The sequence below is a fragment of the Hibiscus syriacus genome, unplaced genomic scaffold (genome assembly GCF_006381635.1).
Source record: "Hibiscus syriacus cultivar Baekdansim isolate YM2019G1 unplaced genomic scaffold, ASM638163v2 tig00112123_pilon, whole genome shotgun sequence".
NCBI classification, from domain to species: Eukaryota; Viridiplantae; Streptophyta; class Magnoliopsida; order Malvales; family Malvaceae; genus Hibiscus; species Hibiscus syriacus.
Window position 1 is genome coordinate 55,336 of NW_024063257.1, and position 17,389 is coordinate 72,724.

At 34.6% G+C, this 17,389-nt stretch overlaps 1 protein-coding gene across 1 annotated transcript; it reads left to right on the plus strand.

Moving 5' to 3' along the window:
• The first annotated feature begins 1,227 nt into the window (after positions 1-1,227).
• LOC120174762 (probable NAD(P)H dehydrogenase (quinone) FQR1-like 1) lies at positions 1,228-2,660 on the plus strand. The gene is made up of 4 exons (XM_039181521.1): positions 1,228-1,383; positions 1,624-1,717; positions 1,866-2,128; positions 2,232-2,660. Exons 1-4 carry the CDS (start codon positions 1,361-1,363, stop codon positions 2,461-2,463), a joined length of 612 nt encoding a protein of 203 aa, XP_039037452.1. The 5' UTR covers positions 1,228-1,360; the 3' UTR covers positions 2,464-2,660.
• The last annotated feature ends 14,729 nt before the right edge of the window (positions 2,661-17,389 follow it).

A 17,389-nucleotide genomic window follows, 5' to 3' on the forward strand; every position in this document is an offset into this window, starting at 1 on the left:
CCTAGTTTGACTTTGACAATTTCAAATTGGAAAATAAGTAAATTTTTCCATGAAGATGACTTTTAAATGGTCTCCCTCCGGAACTAACTATTGATATTTCATGTCTAGATTTTTTTTTTTTAATTCGGTGTGAACATCATAGGGATGATTCATACGGTTTAAATAACTGGATACGACTGGATCTAGATAGATTATAGGTTCAAAAGTAAAAAAGTTAGTCATTTTAACTATTTTTTATTCTTGATTAAAGTCAACAGAGTTTATGATAATAATTTATTCGTTAACGATGCTAATTTCGTCTGTCAAATGATATGTGTCATAATCTAATAATTTTAAAAAATAAATATTTTTTAAAATAAAGCATTAAAATATTATTATATTTATAAAAACTCTGAATTTCTTTTAAATTTAAAAAAAAAACTCTCAAAATCCCTAAAATCCTCAAATTCTAACCCTAATTCAACGTCGTCGTCTTTTTCGGCCATGACCATCGCCGCCGACATAGTCTCTATCATCCTCCTAGTCATACGCCACCGTAATTGTCGTCGATTGACCGTTGAAATCGTGTGGGAGCACGATTTTCATCCTATGGTTCTCAGTTTATAAAATGTCGATTCGCCGTTGATCAACCATTAATAGATCACAATTTCATAGGGGTTTCGATTGTCAGGGGGAGGTGAAGTCGGGTGGAGCTTCATTGGCTACAAAGGGCGACAATTGATGTGGGTTTAGGAGTTGAAATGAAAATTTTCAAAGATTTGGGATCATTTCAAAATTTGTGTTTTTAAAAATATAATTTTAAATTTCAAATAAAATTTTTAAAATTACCAAATTGTGACACATGTCACTTAACGAAGAAAAATAACGTCGTTGAGGACCCTAGCACCTAAAGTAATAATATTTGTAATGTTATGAACTAATATCATTAAAAAAATAGTTTAGATACATATTCATGAAAAAATATTATAGTTTGAACACTTAATTTTTTTTTGTTAATCCTTAATGATTTACCAATCTCGTTTCTTTACTTGTTAGAACTCATAAATTAGATCGGAATTTGGTGCATTAGCGCCAGTAATTATTATGTCCATATACAATGGATCTGATTAGTCAATCTATTTGATATTTAATTGCATTACGAATTAGAATTAAAAAAATCAATCTATATTATATTATTTAAACCAATTTCCTCTGAATTTTCATACAGAGCGTGCTTGACAAAAGAAAATTCCAAAAACGTCAGTATAAATAAAAGGGTTCCCTTCCTTGTTCTCCACTCATCTGCTTAAAACATAACATTTCCATTAACCCCAAAAAAAGCTTTCAAGAGCAAAGAAAACAGAGCTATCCAAGAGACAAGATGGTTGCCAAAGTCTACATTGTGTAAGAATCCTAATTCTGTTTCTTTGGGTTTACTCTGGTTTGAATCCAATCTGGAGAATGTTTCTGGTCATGCTCTGTTTTTTCTTCTTGCACTTTTTCTCTTCTACATTTAGCCTTTAAATCATCAAGTTCCATTTTTTTTGTTCCCTGGTGCATCATCTGATTCGATTTGTTTAAATTTGTTTGCATTAATGATTTATTTCATACTTTATCTTCTCTGTTAAATGGCTATTTTTGCAGTTATTATTCCTTGTATGGACATGTTGAGAAGCTTGCCCAAGAGATCAAGAAAGGAGCTGACTCTGTTGAGGGAGTAGAAGCCAAAATTTGGCAGGTTTGATTATCTTCACTATAAAACTTTATTTCAAATTTAGATCATTCGAAATTCAAGTCATTTTTGTAATTAAATCAATTTTTTATTTGGTCTATCTGGCATAATTGTTGAACTTGAACCTAATATTGGCATTTGGGCACCATGACAGGTACGGGAGACACTGCCAGAGGACGTTCTCGGAAAAATGCATGCACCACCAAAGACCGATGCCCCCATCATTACGCCAGACGAGCTTGCAGAAGCCGATGGTTTTCTTTTTGGCTTTCCGACTAGATTCGGTATGATGCCTGCCCAATTCAAAGCCTTCTTGGACTCAACCGGTGGTTTATGGAGAACACAAGCTCTAGCCGGCAAACCTGCCGGGCTTTTCTACAGCACCAGCGCCCAGGGAAGCGGACAAGAAACTACCGCGTGAGTAAATTTGCACCATTTTTTACTATTTGAAATTTGAAAAGTATTACAATCAGTAATTTTTGAAACATTTCTAATTGAGAACATGTATTTTCTTTGGCAGCCTAACTGCAATCACTCAACTTGCTCATCATGGTATGGTTTTTGTGCCCATTGGATATACCTTTGGTGCCGGTATGTTCGAGATGGAACAAGTGAAGGGTGGAAGCCCTTATGGTGCCGGAACTTTGGCTGGGGATGGCTCGAGACAGCCAACTGAGCTCGAGCTTGCACAGGCTTTCCACCAAGGGAAGTATTTTGCCGGCTTTGCAAAGAAACTTAAGGGATCAGCTTGATGATAATTTACTCATGAAATTGCTATATTTTCAGCTTTATGAACATGTGTTTGTTTTTATCATTTTCATTTTACTTGTTCGAGATCTCGATCTCCATAGAATAAATTATATGCTTAATTGGGGATGGATTTGTTCTCATACACTTACATTGTTTCTTTAAGAGTAAATCAGTAGATTTGTTATCTCGATTGTTAAACTTTTCCAAGCTGAGAGTTTTTTAGTATCAACATTGATATATCAATGGAAATTACAAGGCCTGCACGGTCCTAACATCCTACATTCCTTATTAACAATTGAGGAACAAGTCACCTAACACAAAATGAAACTTTTCAGTAATCAACAAACTAATTGGAAGTACACTGACCTTCATTGACGAATCTAAAATTAATTTTATAGAGATCGACACAAATAAAATTTTAGGGTGGTATATAACTAACTAATGAAGAAAATTCAGATCGACACAAATAAAATTTTAGGGTTATATAAAACTATTTAATTGAAAAAAATTCAGATTTTAAAATACACATTAAGCTTTGATGTAGGTTCGCCATCGCTGACATAGCCCTAACCATAGGGCGAACAAAATGACTATCTGAAGTTATTGTTAAACCTAGACAAATGATTTAACGACTCATCATGCATCACCATGCAACAGGCAGTCCGAAGAGACTACCCTTATTTTTCTCCATTACAAAACACTTCTTACTTAAACATCAAAGAGAGTCTCGAAACTAGAGTTTGATGACCCCTAGCTCATGTTTGCCCTGGAAGAGCCCTGCTAACTGGTCCAAACATCATAGTGTCTCAATTATAGATTAGTAAGAACTAGGGGTGTAAATAGACCAGACTTAAACGAATAAAGTTGTATTTTGTTCACTGTTAGTAATGTTCACGAGGGTTTGGGCATAGTATCCCATCTTGGAAGGAAATATACTTGTGAAATGTATTCAAAGAGTTTCCTTTTCTTTCCTTGTGATGTGTAATTGACAGCTAAATAAAAGAAAATTTGTGTAACTGTCGATAAGGATGTACTTCAATAGTTTTACTGCCTTGTACGGTTGTATAATTGTAACAGCTTCAAATGCTTAATCACAGTCGTAATTTCTACTGTTTGAACTGTTATTTTGACTCTGTACCTGGACAGCTTTGTGGGTTGATTCACCCAATCACAACAGAGATATTACACCTATTAAATTAGCCATTTTGAGAAAGTATTAAAATCTGATTTTACTACAGATTCACTTGCGTTTTTACCCCATTTGTCACTTCAGCATTTTATATCATCCAAAACAAAACTGTTTTATGCTCTCTAGCTCTCCGCCATCTTTACAATTTTCTTAAACCGTTCTGTGTTATCTTCGATGCTAAGAGTTGAGCAATACAACCACAATCCACTCTGATCTTTGGGAGTATGTTACAGTCGGAGGAGATGAACGGGGAAGATAAGAAGAAATTCGGGAAACAATTGGGGGAAACAGTGATCTAGGGTTAGGGATTGAGGCTCGAGAGGGAATTGAAAAGGGGAATTTAGGGATTGGAAGAGGAGAAAAGGATCTGAAGCGTTTACCAGATGAAGTGAAGTTACCTGATAATGGTTCTAGCAGAAGTGGATCGGCCCAAGTCTACATACGGGAATAGTGAAGCAGTCCAGCTTGGTGGCCCAACAACCTGCAAGGAGAGAAGATAAATTAGTCTATTATAGGTCGTTATTTGTACAGACAACTGGCTCATTATTAAATGACAATTGGAGCCCTGTAACTAAATAAGATGCTGTAGAATCACCCTGATTTCTCATGTTATGAATGAACAAGCAATTCTTCTCTGAATTCTCTCTAAATTTCTCTCTATTTCTCTTATCTATTCCTCGATTTCTCTTCTAATCGACTTAAACCATAACAAATTGGTATCGAGAGCCTCGGTTTCTGGCAAGTTTGGTGGTATGCCCAAGAAAAATCAGAATATGGCAGAAGACTTAGCTGGGTTGCAGAAGCAGATGGAAGAACTGACAGCACTGGTGAAACAAGGACGAAATGAGTCTAATCCACCTAAATGGTGGGAAACTCAGGAAGAAAGGATTTCTACACTGGAGTCTAGATTGGCTACGAATCATGGATATGTGGAGGAAATCTTAAAGATTTTGACTGGCAGAAAAGAGGACCAAAATCAGTTTGAGGATCAGGTGCATACCCTTGATTCATCTAATATGAGTAATAAACAACCTGTTAAGGTGACAGTAATCAGTGATAAGACTCGATTTACTTATAAACCGGATGAGCCTGGTATTCTTAAGTTTAAACCAAATGTCTTGCCTGCTCATATAGCTAGCTTCAAAAATGATAACCAAATGGGGGAGAACAGTGCTGCTAGAACTCAGTTAGTGGCTTTAGAAGTGGATAAAAGAGGTACAGGAGGGTCTTCTAGTATGTCAGGGATTATGTTGCATAGACCAAAAATTGAGCTACCATTTTTTGATAGAAGTAATCCCAGAGGTTGGTTACAGAAATGTCAAAAATATTTTTCATTATGTAGTATCGCTGATGAACAGAAGGTGGAAGTAGCTACAATGTACCTGACAGGTAAAGTAGAGATTTGGTTTGATGGGTATATTATGCAAAAACATCATGTGACTTGGCATGAGTTTGAGGCAGATTTATGTCATAGGTTTTGTGATAAAGCCTTTGTTGATATAGTGGAGGAATTTACAAAACTGGTCAAGAAAGGGTCTGTAGAAGAATATCAGGACAGCTTTGAAGAACTACAGCCTCACATGCTTCTGCAGAATCCTACTTTAGGTGAAGAATTTTTTGTCTCTTTGTTCATTAGTGGACTAAGGGATGACATTAAACATAGAGTTAAAGCTCTAGACCCTAAAACATTATCTGAGGCAAGCATGCAAGCTAAATTATATGAGCTCTCTGTGGAATTTGAGAGTAAGAGGTTCAGACCTTTTGTTAAAAATCTAGCTCATTCAATTCCTCTACCTTGTTCTAAGCCTAACCAGCTAACATTACCACTGAAGAATACATCCACTACAATACAAAAATAGAACCTGATAGACTACAGGAGACAGAACAATTTATGCTTTAAGTGTGGTGAAAAGTTTGTTCCAGGCCATCAGTGTAAAGCAAAATAGTTGAATATGATGATTGAAGATGAAAATGTCTTACCTTCAGAAATTTTATCTAATGATCCAGAACAGCAGAATTTACAGGAGGAAGAGAATCTAGAAATATCTATGAATGCCATTACTGGATGTATTGGTCATAATACACTGAGGATTCAGGGAACAATTCAGGGAAGACCATTGAATATACTAATTGACAGAGGGAGTACACACAGTTTTTTAACACCTCAATGGGCTGAGACTGGTATACAAATAAATACTCTTCATCCTCTGGCTATTATAGTAGCTAATGGGCAGCAACTCTACAGTTCAGCAAGGTGTAATGAAGTGGAATGGAAGATGCAAGGGTACTCTTTTATACATGATTTTAGACTACTTCAGTTGGGGGGCAGTGATATGGTTTTAGGGGTGGATTGGATGAGATTGTTTAGTCAAATCTTGATGGACTTTAATAACATGACAATGAGCTTTGTGCATAAGGGGAAGCAAATCACTATACAAGGTCAACAACATTCAAATTTTTTACAGCAGATTTCAGGAGCTACCCTATTGAAGATGACAGTTTCTGATTCTCCTCTTTTGGGACATGTAGTGTTATTCAATATGTGTGAAGATTCCAAGACTACTCCTACAGCTATCCAGCCTCTTCTGGACCAGTATCAATCTATTTTTGTTGAACCTACAGGACTACCTCCTACAAGAAACCATGACCATGCAATTCCTCTTAAACCTGAAGCTACCCCAATCAATTTAAGACCCTACAGATTTCCCTATATTCAAAAAGCTGAGATAGAGAAGCAGATTGCTAATATGCTTTCCTCCTCTATTATTTAACCAAGCAAAAGTCATTTTTCTTCTCCATGTCTTTTAATTAAGAAGAATGATGGTAACTGGAGGCTTTGTGTTGATTACAGGAAGCTAAACGGTATGACAGTGAAGGACAAATTTCCTATTCCTGTTGTGGAAGATCTACTGGATGAATTATGTGGAGCAGTCTATTTTTCTAAAATTGACTTAAGGTCTGGTTATTGGCAGATCAGAATTAAGCCTGAGGATATCTATAAGACAGCTTTCAGAACTCATCAGGGCCATTATGAGTTCAAGGTAATGCCCTTTGGGCTTACTAATTCCCCTGCTACATTTCAAACATTAATGAATGAATTATTTAGTTCATTCTTAAGAAAATTTGTCTTGGTATTTTTTGACGATATCCTAGTCTATAGTACTTCTATGGCTGATCATATCATTCATTTACAATTGGTTCTGGAAGTTTTGAAAAATAATCAATTGTTTGCCAAGATGTCTAAATGCTTCTTTGGACAGACTCAAGTTGAGTACTTGGGACATATTATTTCAGCTTCTGGGGTTTCTACTGATCCTACTAAAGTAGCAGCTATGAAGAATTGGCCTATGCCAAAATCTTTAAAATCTTTGAGAGGTTTTTTGGGATTGACTGGTTATTACAGAAGGTTTATTAAGAATTATGGTACCATCAGTAAACCTTTGACTCAAATGCTTAAGAAAGACAGTTTTCACTGGAGTACTGAGGCTCTAACTGCTTTTGAAAATCTGAAGTATGCTATGTGTGTTGCCCCTGTGCTAGCATTACCAGATTTTGGGAAGAGTTTTTATTTAGAAACAGATGCCAGTTCAGGAGGAATTGGGGCTGTCTTATCTCAGGATGGTAGACCTATTGCCTACCTTAGTAAGGCTCTTAGCCCTAGACATGCTGCCCTATCTATATATGAGAGAGAATATCTTGCTATTCTAATGGCAGTATCTAAATGGAGGCATTATTTAGAAAGCAATCCTTTTATCATCAAAACTGACCATGAACCTCTAAAATATTTGTTAGAGCAAAAATTAACAACTGACATCCAGAAGAAAGGGCTGACTAAATTATTGGGGTTGGACTATTCTATTCAGTATAGGAAGGGTAAGTCCAATGTGGTTGCTGATGCCCTTTCTAGACAGTGAGAAGATCAAGGTCAGTATATGGCTATGGGTACTACCCTAATAATTCCTAGTTGGGTGCAAGAAGTGGAAGACAGCTATAAAGGGGAATAAATGGCAACTGACTGGTTATCTATATTACCAGTAAGTCCTACTAATGACCCTTGGTGGACATACTCTAAGGGTATTCTTAGATTCAAAGGCAAAGTATATATTGGAGGTACTGGAACATTAAGATTACAAATTCTTCAACTCTTACATGATTCACCTCATGGGGGACATTCTGGAACACAGGCTACTTATCAAAGGATTAAGGCTAATTTTTATTGGCCTAAGTTAAAGGCTATGGTGGCAAATTATATTAGAGGATGTACAGTTTGTCAACAGACTAAAGTAGAACATGTTCCTAAGCCAGGACTCCTACAACCATTGCCTATTCCTCAACAGGCTTGGGAGATTATTACTATGGACTTCATAGAAGGCTTGCCTACATTTCAGAAGAAAAATTGCATTTTGGTGATAGTTGATAAATTTACTAAGTACAACCACTTCCTATCCTTATCACATCCTTATACAGCTACTGATGTAGCCAGATTGTATTTGGATATTGTTTATAAACTTCATGGCCAGCCTAAAATGACCATTTCTGACAGAGACAAGACATTTACCAGTCTCTTTTGGAGAGAAATGATGAGGCAACTGGGCACTAAAACTCTATTTAGTACTACATACCATCCAGAGACTGATGATCAGACAAAAAGGGTGAATCAGTGTGTGGAATAGTATTTGAGGGGTTTATGTTTCTTTCAACCAAAGCAGTGGGCTAAATGGCTGCCACATGCAGAATGGTGGTATAATACTACCTACCACACTGCCCTTAAGCTTACACCATTTGAGGCATTGTATGGCTACAAGCCTCCTACTATGGTTTGGCAAGCAAAAACTAATGTGCAGTCTGTTAGTGACTTAATGAGATGTAGAGAAGATATCAAACAGTTAGTGAAGCTATAACTTGAGCATGCAAGTAACAGAATGAAACAACAAACAGACAAGAAAAGAACAGAAAGAGTATTTGCAATTGGAGATTCGGTTGACCTGAAATTGCAACCCTACCGTCAGACTTCGTTGGCTCTGCGCAAGAATTTAAAGTTAGCAGCTAAGTTCTACGGCCCTTATAAAGTTATTGAGAAGATTGGTGAAGTTGCGTATAAGTTAGACTTACCAGATTCTTTTAGATTACATCCTGTCTTTCACGTGAGCCTCCTGAAGAAGCACGTCGGGGAATCAATTGTCTCTTCAAGGAACCCTCCTGCCATGGACAATGATGGACAGATTAAAATCGAGCCATATAAGATTATGGGTAGACGAATCATAAATAGACAAAACAAACCTGTAACGCAGTGGCTAGTGCGCTGGAAGAACCTTGATGAAACCAGTGATACGTGGGAAGATTATACGGTTCTTCGAGGCCAATTCCCTGAATTTGATCCTTGGGGACAAGGATCCTTTCCAACGGCGGGTATTGTTACAGTTGGAGGAGATGAACGAGGAGATGAACGGGGAAGAGAAGAAGAAATTCGGGAAATAATTGGGGGAAACAGTGATCTAGGGTTAGGGATTGAGGCCCGAGAGGGAATTGAAAAGGGGAATTTAGGGATTAGAAGAGGAGAAAAGGATCTGAAGCGTTTACCTGATGAAGTGAAGTTACCTGATAATGGTTCTGGCAGAAGTGGATCGGCCCAAGTCTACATACGAGAATAGTGAAGCAGTCCAGCTTGGTGGCCCAACAACCTGCAAGGAGAGAATATAAATTAGTCTGTTATAGGTTGTTATTTGTACAGACAGCTGGCTCATTATTAAATGACAATTGGAGCCCTGTAACTAAATAAGATGTTGTAGAATCACTCTGATTTCTCATGTTATGAATGAACAAGCAATTCTTCTCTGAATTCTCTCTAAATTTCTCTCTATTTCTCTTATCTATTCCTCGATTTCTCTTCTAATCGACTTAAACCATAACAGAGTATGATTATCATAGATATCGTATTAACTTCGGGGGACAACCGTCTACTACATCGATTACACAAATCGAAGCGAAATTGTTTCTAAGACAGTGGTTTCGTACCACAACACAGTTTATTCCTTGCTATATATTTTACTCTTATTATTTTTCAGTCAGTGCTAACGATTTGATTTTGTAGTACATTTTACCAACATTCATTTGTTTATTTTTGAATGTGTTTATGTCTGATTTATGTTCCTTTAAAGTTTTAATATCGTGTTCATATTCGTTTATTTTTAAGGTGATCATGTTCGTTTTGTTTAGTGTTCGTGAATATATTAGTTTATATGTTCGTCGCTATGTTCATTTATTGTTTTGAACATGTTGTTTTATGTGGGTTTGAGTCCCGTCAACAGCCAACACTATCTTTTTATCATTTTATTTGTAAGCCAAAAAAATGATAAAATTATAACAGTAGTCCTTAAGCTGACAATCTGAACACTAAAGTTCATCATGTGTTTAATTTAGTTTCCACCTTCACCCATACATAAAATGTAAAAAATAAAATAAAAGGAGAATAAGAACCGGTAAACGAGCTTGTAAACAAGCCAATAAACAAGCTTATTCTTGAGCACAAACGAACCAAATACATCTCTTATTTATATCCTATCGTTTATTAAATGAATAAAAAAAATCGTTCATACTTATTTATTTGACTTAATAAAAAACATAAATAAACATTATACAAATGATTCACAAACGTTTTATTGTTTGTTAATTTTTAGGATTCTAAAATTTCTGCTCTGGGGTACACTCCAACACTTAAAAAATAAGATATTAAAGGTAATAAAAGGAGACCGAAAATGAAAATAGATAGAATAAGATATGTATTTGAATATTTATACTAAATATTTAGAAGTATCTAATTATATCAGTGTGTCGATTTTCTCAATATATTTTGTGATAAATTTCTTAATAAAGATCTTTCTCATAAGATTATTGGTTCTTAAAACTCATATGTTACATTAGAATCTTACATTAGGTATCTTTGTAAGCGGCCTTCAACCTTCCCACATGATTGATGAGGGGCTGAATGCGATATTAACACATTTGTTCCCTCTCACAGAACCCCTACTGAAACTGATAAATTTTCTGACGATTCTGCTCCAACGTACAAAGATTCTCTGATAAACGAAATCTATGATGCTCCTAATGATTCTGAAGAACTTCTTGATGAAGATGATATAAAGATCCAGGAGGGTGACGTTTCTCGCACCATTATTGACGGCATCATCTCGGTCGATTTTTCTAAGAGGATACAAAACTTAGCAAAAAAAGTCTTAATCAAACAATTGTTCTTTAAGTCGTTAGGGCGACGTATAGGTTACACAACCTTGCTATCTAAGATCAACAAGACATGGAAGTTGAAACATGCCATAAAACTAATGGTATTGAAAACAACTACTTCTTAGCCTCTTTTTACTCTTATGTTGATTAGCTTCATGCTCATAGATGAACCGTGGATGATATTTGGTCACTATCTTACGGTCGATTCATGGACACCTGATTTTACTACGACAACCCCTTTCCTAAGTAAGGTAATGGTATGTATTCGATTGCCCAACTTGCCAGTAACTTTTTATAAGCGGAGCTTAATAAACAAAATTGGAGAATCGATTGGCCTGGTTATCAAACTAGACTATCAAACAAAATGGGGAAGATAGGAACAATTTGCTCGCATAGTTGTCCGAATCAATCTCTATAAGCCTCTGGTTTCTAAACTGTTATTGAATGGGAAAATCCAAATTGTGGAGTATGGATCTCTCCTTATAATATGCTTTAACTGTGGTAAATATGGTCACCCTTAAAACATATGTCCGGATATTCACAAAGATAACAATACTAATATGAATATAACCCTACCTACTACAAATCAACCTGAATCCGAGAGTTCTTACGGCCCATGGATGATTGCTGCTCGTTGTCCCAGACGCCTAGCTAAGAAACAGGATGATAATAAAGCTCAACCAAAGAAAACAAGGTTCAACGTCTCTAGATTTAATCCAATTTCTGAATCTAAGAATGAAAATAGCAATGACCAAGAGAATGTTCATGAACAAGTTACCCAACAGCAAATGAAAGACCCTTTGCCATGATCTACTGTCAAGCCTAAGAATAAGGGAAAAGCTTATCCCTGCCAAGAAACCGAGGGCTATCCCAATCCGTAAGTCATTGACTGTCACCCTTGCAGATTTTCCCATCTTCTCCCGTACTATTGATAAGGCAAGCAACTCTCATTCGGTTCCCTAGCCTAATACTAGAACTGTTTGATTAGTGTTTTAAATAGTTATAATTAATTTTTCTTTGTTCATTAGATTTTGTTATTTATTTGGGATTTTCTACTTGTTTTCTATGCAGGACCTGAATTATGGAAATTGCACTTAAAAGATGAATTTCTGCCCTTTTTTTGTTCATTAGATTTTGTTATTTATTTGGGATTTTCTACTTGTTAATTAGTTTTTTTCCTATTTAGGATCCTGAATTATTAGAAACTTCAACGTCACTTTTTTCCCTTTTGATAGGAAAAATTGTGTCATTTCTGCTAGCCCTTGGAAAGATTTTCACAAGCTTATTTTTTAGTATGGTCTTCGGGACATGAATTATCAAGGGTCCTGATTACACTTGGTCGAGCATGTTTTGTTCGACATATTTATTTGTAATAGTTATTGGGATAAGTCATTTGCGAACTCTATTGTTCATCATTTACTCCACATTCTCTCCGACCACCGTCGAATCCTCATGTGGGTCTCATTCCAAAATCTTCTTTTTCGAGCCCTTTTCCGTATCTTACTGGTTGGCTCTCGAACGATGACTTCCATAGAATAGTTGGTGATAACTGGGTTCTCAATCTTAGTATGACCGAAACCATTATCCAGTTTACTAAGGATGCGGACAATTGGAATAAGACGGTCTTTGGTTTTCTTGGTAGAAAGAAGAACATTCATCATGACTAGAATCCGTGGCATCCAAAAAGCTTTATGCTCTATACACTCGCGGTTCTTACATAAGTTGGAAACGAACTTTCTATTGATCTTGAGCACATTCTTGAAAAAGAAGAATCTCTTTGACAACAAAAATCTCAGTCTGACTGGGTTTCTAAGGGTGATCATAATACCCGGTACTACTATCGCAGAGCCATTTATCGTAAATAAAAAATAAAATTATAACGCTAAAAATCCTTGACGAATGGTGTGATGATGAAGACCTGCTTAAAGGTGAGGCTTCTTATTACTTTAACTCTTTATTTTCGATTGATGATCACACAAAAGAACCTTTTCCTATCAGGGGAGCGTTTCCAACAATTTCTTATGATGCTTGGCAGCATCTTGATAGCACACCTTCGCCCGATGAAATCTATTGTGCCCTGATGGATATGGCTCCTTGAAATCCCCAGGATGGGATGGTCTTCATGCAGAGGTTTTTTCAGAAGCAATGGTTGGTTGTCGGTGACTCAATTTGCAAGTTGATTCAAGGTATTTTTTGAAGGGGACATCATTGAACCAAAGCTAAATAGAATGATTCTTATTCTCTTACCCAAAGGTGACACCCTAAATATTTACTGATTTTAGGCTCATTAGCCTTTGCACGGTCTTATACAAGCTCCTCACCAAAACTATTGTGAGTCGGTCAAAGCTTATTTTCCCTTCGATTATTGATCAGAATCAAACCAATTTCGTTTTTTACAATTATATTACAGATAATATCATCATTAATCAAGAGGTGATCCACTCAATGAAGATTCAAAATGAAAGGAAGGATCGATGGTCATCAAGGTTGGTCTGGAGTAAGCTTTTGAAGACTTTATTTTGGATTCTTTGATAGATTCTAGTTTTCCGCCTAACATTACTTAGATCATAATGGATTGCATTTTCACATCCTCAATGCAAATCTAATGGAATGACAAGCTCTCACAAATTGTTTATCCTAAAAGAGGCATTCGTCAAGATGATCCTTTATCTCCTTATCTTTGCATCCTCGCTATAGAAAGATTTGACCATTTTATAAATAATGCAGTCTCTCACAAATGATGGGAATTAACCATATTGTTTTGGGAGAAATGACATTCCAGTGTCAGATCTCTTTTTCACTAGTGACCTTATCCTATATGCTAGAACAACAATGTCTCAAGCATTGTGTATCTAGCAGATTCTTCAAGTCTGCGACACTTTCTCTGGACATCAGGTTAGTAATCGAAAAACTCAAAGTTATTTTTCTCTGAATATTAGTGTCAATATCAAGCGTGAGATTGCTATTTTCCTCGGCTACCAATTGGTAGATAATTGGGATAAATATCTTGGAACCCCAGTTCTTCATGTGAGGCCTAAATGGTCTGATTATGATTTTATCCTTGATAAAATGCGTAACTATCTTTGTTAATGGGATGCTAGATCCCTTTCTATGAAAGGTAGAATCATTTTAGTCGACTTATCTAATAGTTTTTCATTAAGGGATTATGATCATTTAAAGTCATCTTATTTGTATCACCAAATATTCTCCTTAAATTAAGTATGATTTCTTTCCTTGTTTATCACTTTGTTTATAATGTTCCAACCAATTAATTATTATAATTTCAAACAATTACATGTATTCGAGTCAATGATTTACTAAAAAAATAGTAGTAGTAACTGAGATGATTTGGGATAATAAAAAGTTGTTAAACTCAATCTAACCTTATAGGTAGGATTCTATGCAAGTCTGTCAATAATCATGAATGACATTCGGTGTCAAGTAAGCTTAATCCTATATCAGTGAGTTTCACAGTTCCTAATTATGCTTCGACAAAATTTCCCCTTAGAGTCTTGATGTCATAAAGTCAATGAAAGCATCCCATGTTTACTGAAGCTTTCTTCCACTAGAAATGGTCTCAGACTGCCCGCTTTGATACTAATTGTTGGAAACTTCGACGAGCCCAACTCACATATTATAGAGAATCTATGATATATCACTAACACTATACCAACTCTTTTGACGTTGGTTAGCCTTTTATCTTATAAATTTTTAGTGCACAATAATACTTAGACGGCAGGATCAACCATATATCATTCAGGTGATATAGTAGACTATATATCAATAGGCGATATAACCGACCATGAATCAGGTGACAGAGTCAACCATTTAATAAAATTAACACAAATGCACTAAGAACTTAAAGCAAATTAAGGCTTTTTCCGAAAAAATTTAGAGAAGCGACACTCTTATTAATACAAAAAGACAAGTACAATATTGCATCCTTATCCTACTACCTTTCTCTTCTCCACCTCTAAGCTATCTTTCTCTAACACACACTTTGGCACTCTTTTTCTACTTTCTCACTCTTACTACAATGGTAAAACTCACCTCTATTTATAAATTATAATAGCCATTGGATTGTTGACACATGTCAACATCTTAGTCATTTAACATTATAAATATCTATTAATAAAAAAATTATAAATATCTAGATTCTTCTAATGGATAATTCTATAAATAATATTAAATATTATAAATATCTAGATTGTTTTATGGACATTTCTATATATCTTATTTTTCTATATTAATCTAGAATATTCTTAATATATATTTCCTAAATGATAATTATATATTTATCTAGAAGTTGCATTGGATCTAAGAGAGATAAAATTTTAATACTAGTATTTGTCAATGCAAATTGCAATTTAAATATTCATAGTCTAGACTTAAATTACCTTATAAAGATTCGTCGACCTTTTCTTAAAAAAATATTATGAGTTAATTGTGTCATATTATTGATATATGGTTTTAATTCTAAATTAGTCTTTAAATTTTGAATGTTTTAATTTCATCTTCAAATTATGATTAATTTTAAACGAGTCCTTAAACTTTTGAACATTCTAATTTCATCTCTAAACAATAACTTTCATTTTAAATTATCCCCAAACTTTTAAATTTTATAATTTCATCCCCAGTTCATCCAAATGTGTAATTAATGTTTAACTATAGTTTAACCTAACTTTTATTTTTTATTCAAGTATATAATAATAATAGCTTGATCTAATGGTTTTATTAACAAGAGGTGTAATTAGCATATATCAATAGTTTGGAATGAAATTGAAATTTTCAAAAGTTTGGGAACCAATTTAGAATGAGGATCATAGTTTGATGATAAAATTAGAACATTCAAATGTTTGAGGATTAATTTAGAATGAGATTTATACTTTAGTAATTAAATTTAAAAAAATCAAAATTTTAAGATAAATTTAAAATAAAGGTCATAGCTTTAAATATATGTGATGTAATTAACTCAATTAGTATTTATACATTCACTCGATCATTCTCGGATAAGAAAATTGGGGGAATATGGTTGTAATATTTTCATAGATTTTCACACTTGCACATTGAATTTAATACGTTTTAATCTTAGTTGATATTAGATTTTGAATTTATCCTAGACAAGTCCTTCTCCTTCCCCTTAATGAAAAAAACTCAAACCTATATCCCTTTTAGGTTAAAATATCCTCCAAGCCCTTGCACTATTGTATGTTTGGAATTAATCCTCTACTTTTATTTGTCGGATTTACTCTATACTTTTTAAATTTGAAAATTAAAGTTCAATTGCTAACACTATTAAAAATTTTCTACTAAATTCACTGATTTAATAATTTAAAATAAAAAATACTAGCTTGACAACCATGTAACTAGAAAAATAGTGTTGTAATGAACATAACTTTTAAAAATAACTTTAACATTGTTAATGGTTGGGCTTGAATTTTTAAATCTGAAAAGTAAAGAGGTTAAATTTCTAAAAATGAAAGTATGAGGGATATATTCCAAATGTGTGAATAGTATAAGGAATTAACAGAAATTTTAACCTTTCCTTTTATGATTATGGGCATTATAAGAAATAAGAATTTAGAAAATATAAACGAGGCCCAAACATCCAAGGGTTTGATTGAGGTTTCAATAATTAAAAATTACATTATTCAATTAATTGAAATATTTAATGAAGTGTAAATACATTCTAATTTGATATCATATTTTTAGTGATCGTTATTATTTATTAATATAATATACATAATCCTATACAATAATTTTTCGTTAAGTGATTATAATTATTCAAAATCAATTTACTTGTATCACCAAATATTTTTTCTTTAATTAAATATGATTTTCCCCTTATTTATCACTTTATTCATTAATGTGTCAACCAATTAATTACTATAATTTCAAACAATTACATGTATTTGAGTCAATGATTTACTAAAAATTAGTACTAGTAATTGAGATAATTATGGGATAATAAAAATTGTTAAGCATAACCTCATAATTTTCAGGTTGCAGCACACCAATAAATGATGTACTTCAATACACCTCTTCATATCCTACTCCCAAAACAATGTCTATGAAAACCCTAACACCTGTTTTTGAATTCGCTACTCTCGTCCTTTTTCTCCGAACAACCACAACCACTACCATACAAGACCTCCTTAGGAGCCGAGGCTTGTCAGTCTGTATCTTTCCGGACAATGTTAAGTCCTATCGACTCGACCGTGATGGTCGTCTAGAAGTACGGTTGGAAAGTTCGGCATGGCGGAGTTCGACGGAAGAGTGTACTTCGATCGTGTGGTAACGGCCAACCTTAGTTATGGTGGACTCGTGGGGCTCGAAGGACTGTCAAAGGAAGAGTTGTTTTTTTGGTTGCCTGTTAGATGTATCATTGTCAATGATCCTTCTCCTGGGATTATCTTGTTTGATATTGGTGTTGCTCATAAGCAACTCTCTCTTTCTCTCTTTGAAGTCCCTCCTTGCATGCCTCAAGGTATTCTTAATTT

Bases quoted from the DNA above. Each gene is read 5' to 3' on its own strand.
- LOC120174762 (XM_039181521.1), top strand. From the start codon at position 1,361: ATGGTTGCCAAAGTCTACATTGT. The intron at 1,384-1,623 runs GTAAGAATCCTA...CTATTTTTGCAG, and splicing joins GTTGCCAAAGTCTACATTGT to TTATTATTCCTTGTATGGAC. The intron at 1,718-1,865 runs GTTTGATTATCT...GCACCATGACAG, and splicing joins TAGAAGCCAAAATTTGGCAG to GTACGGGAGACACTGCCAGA.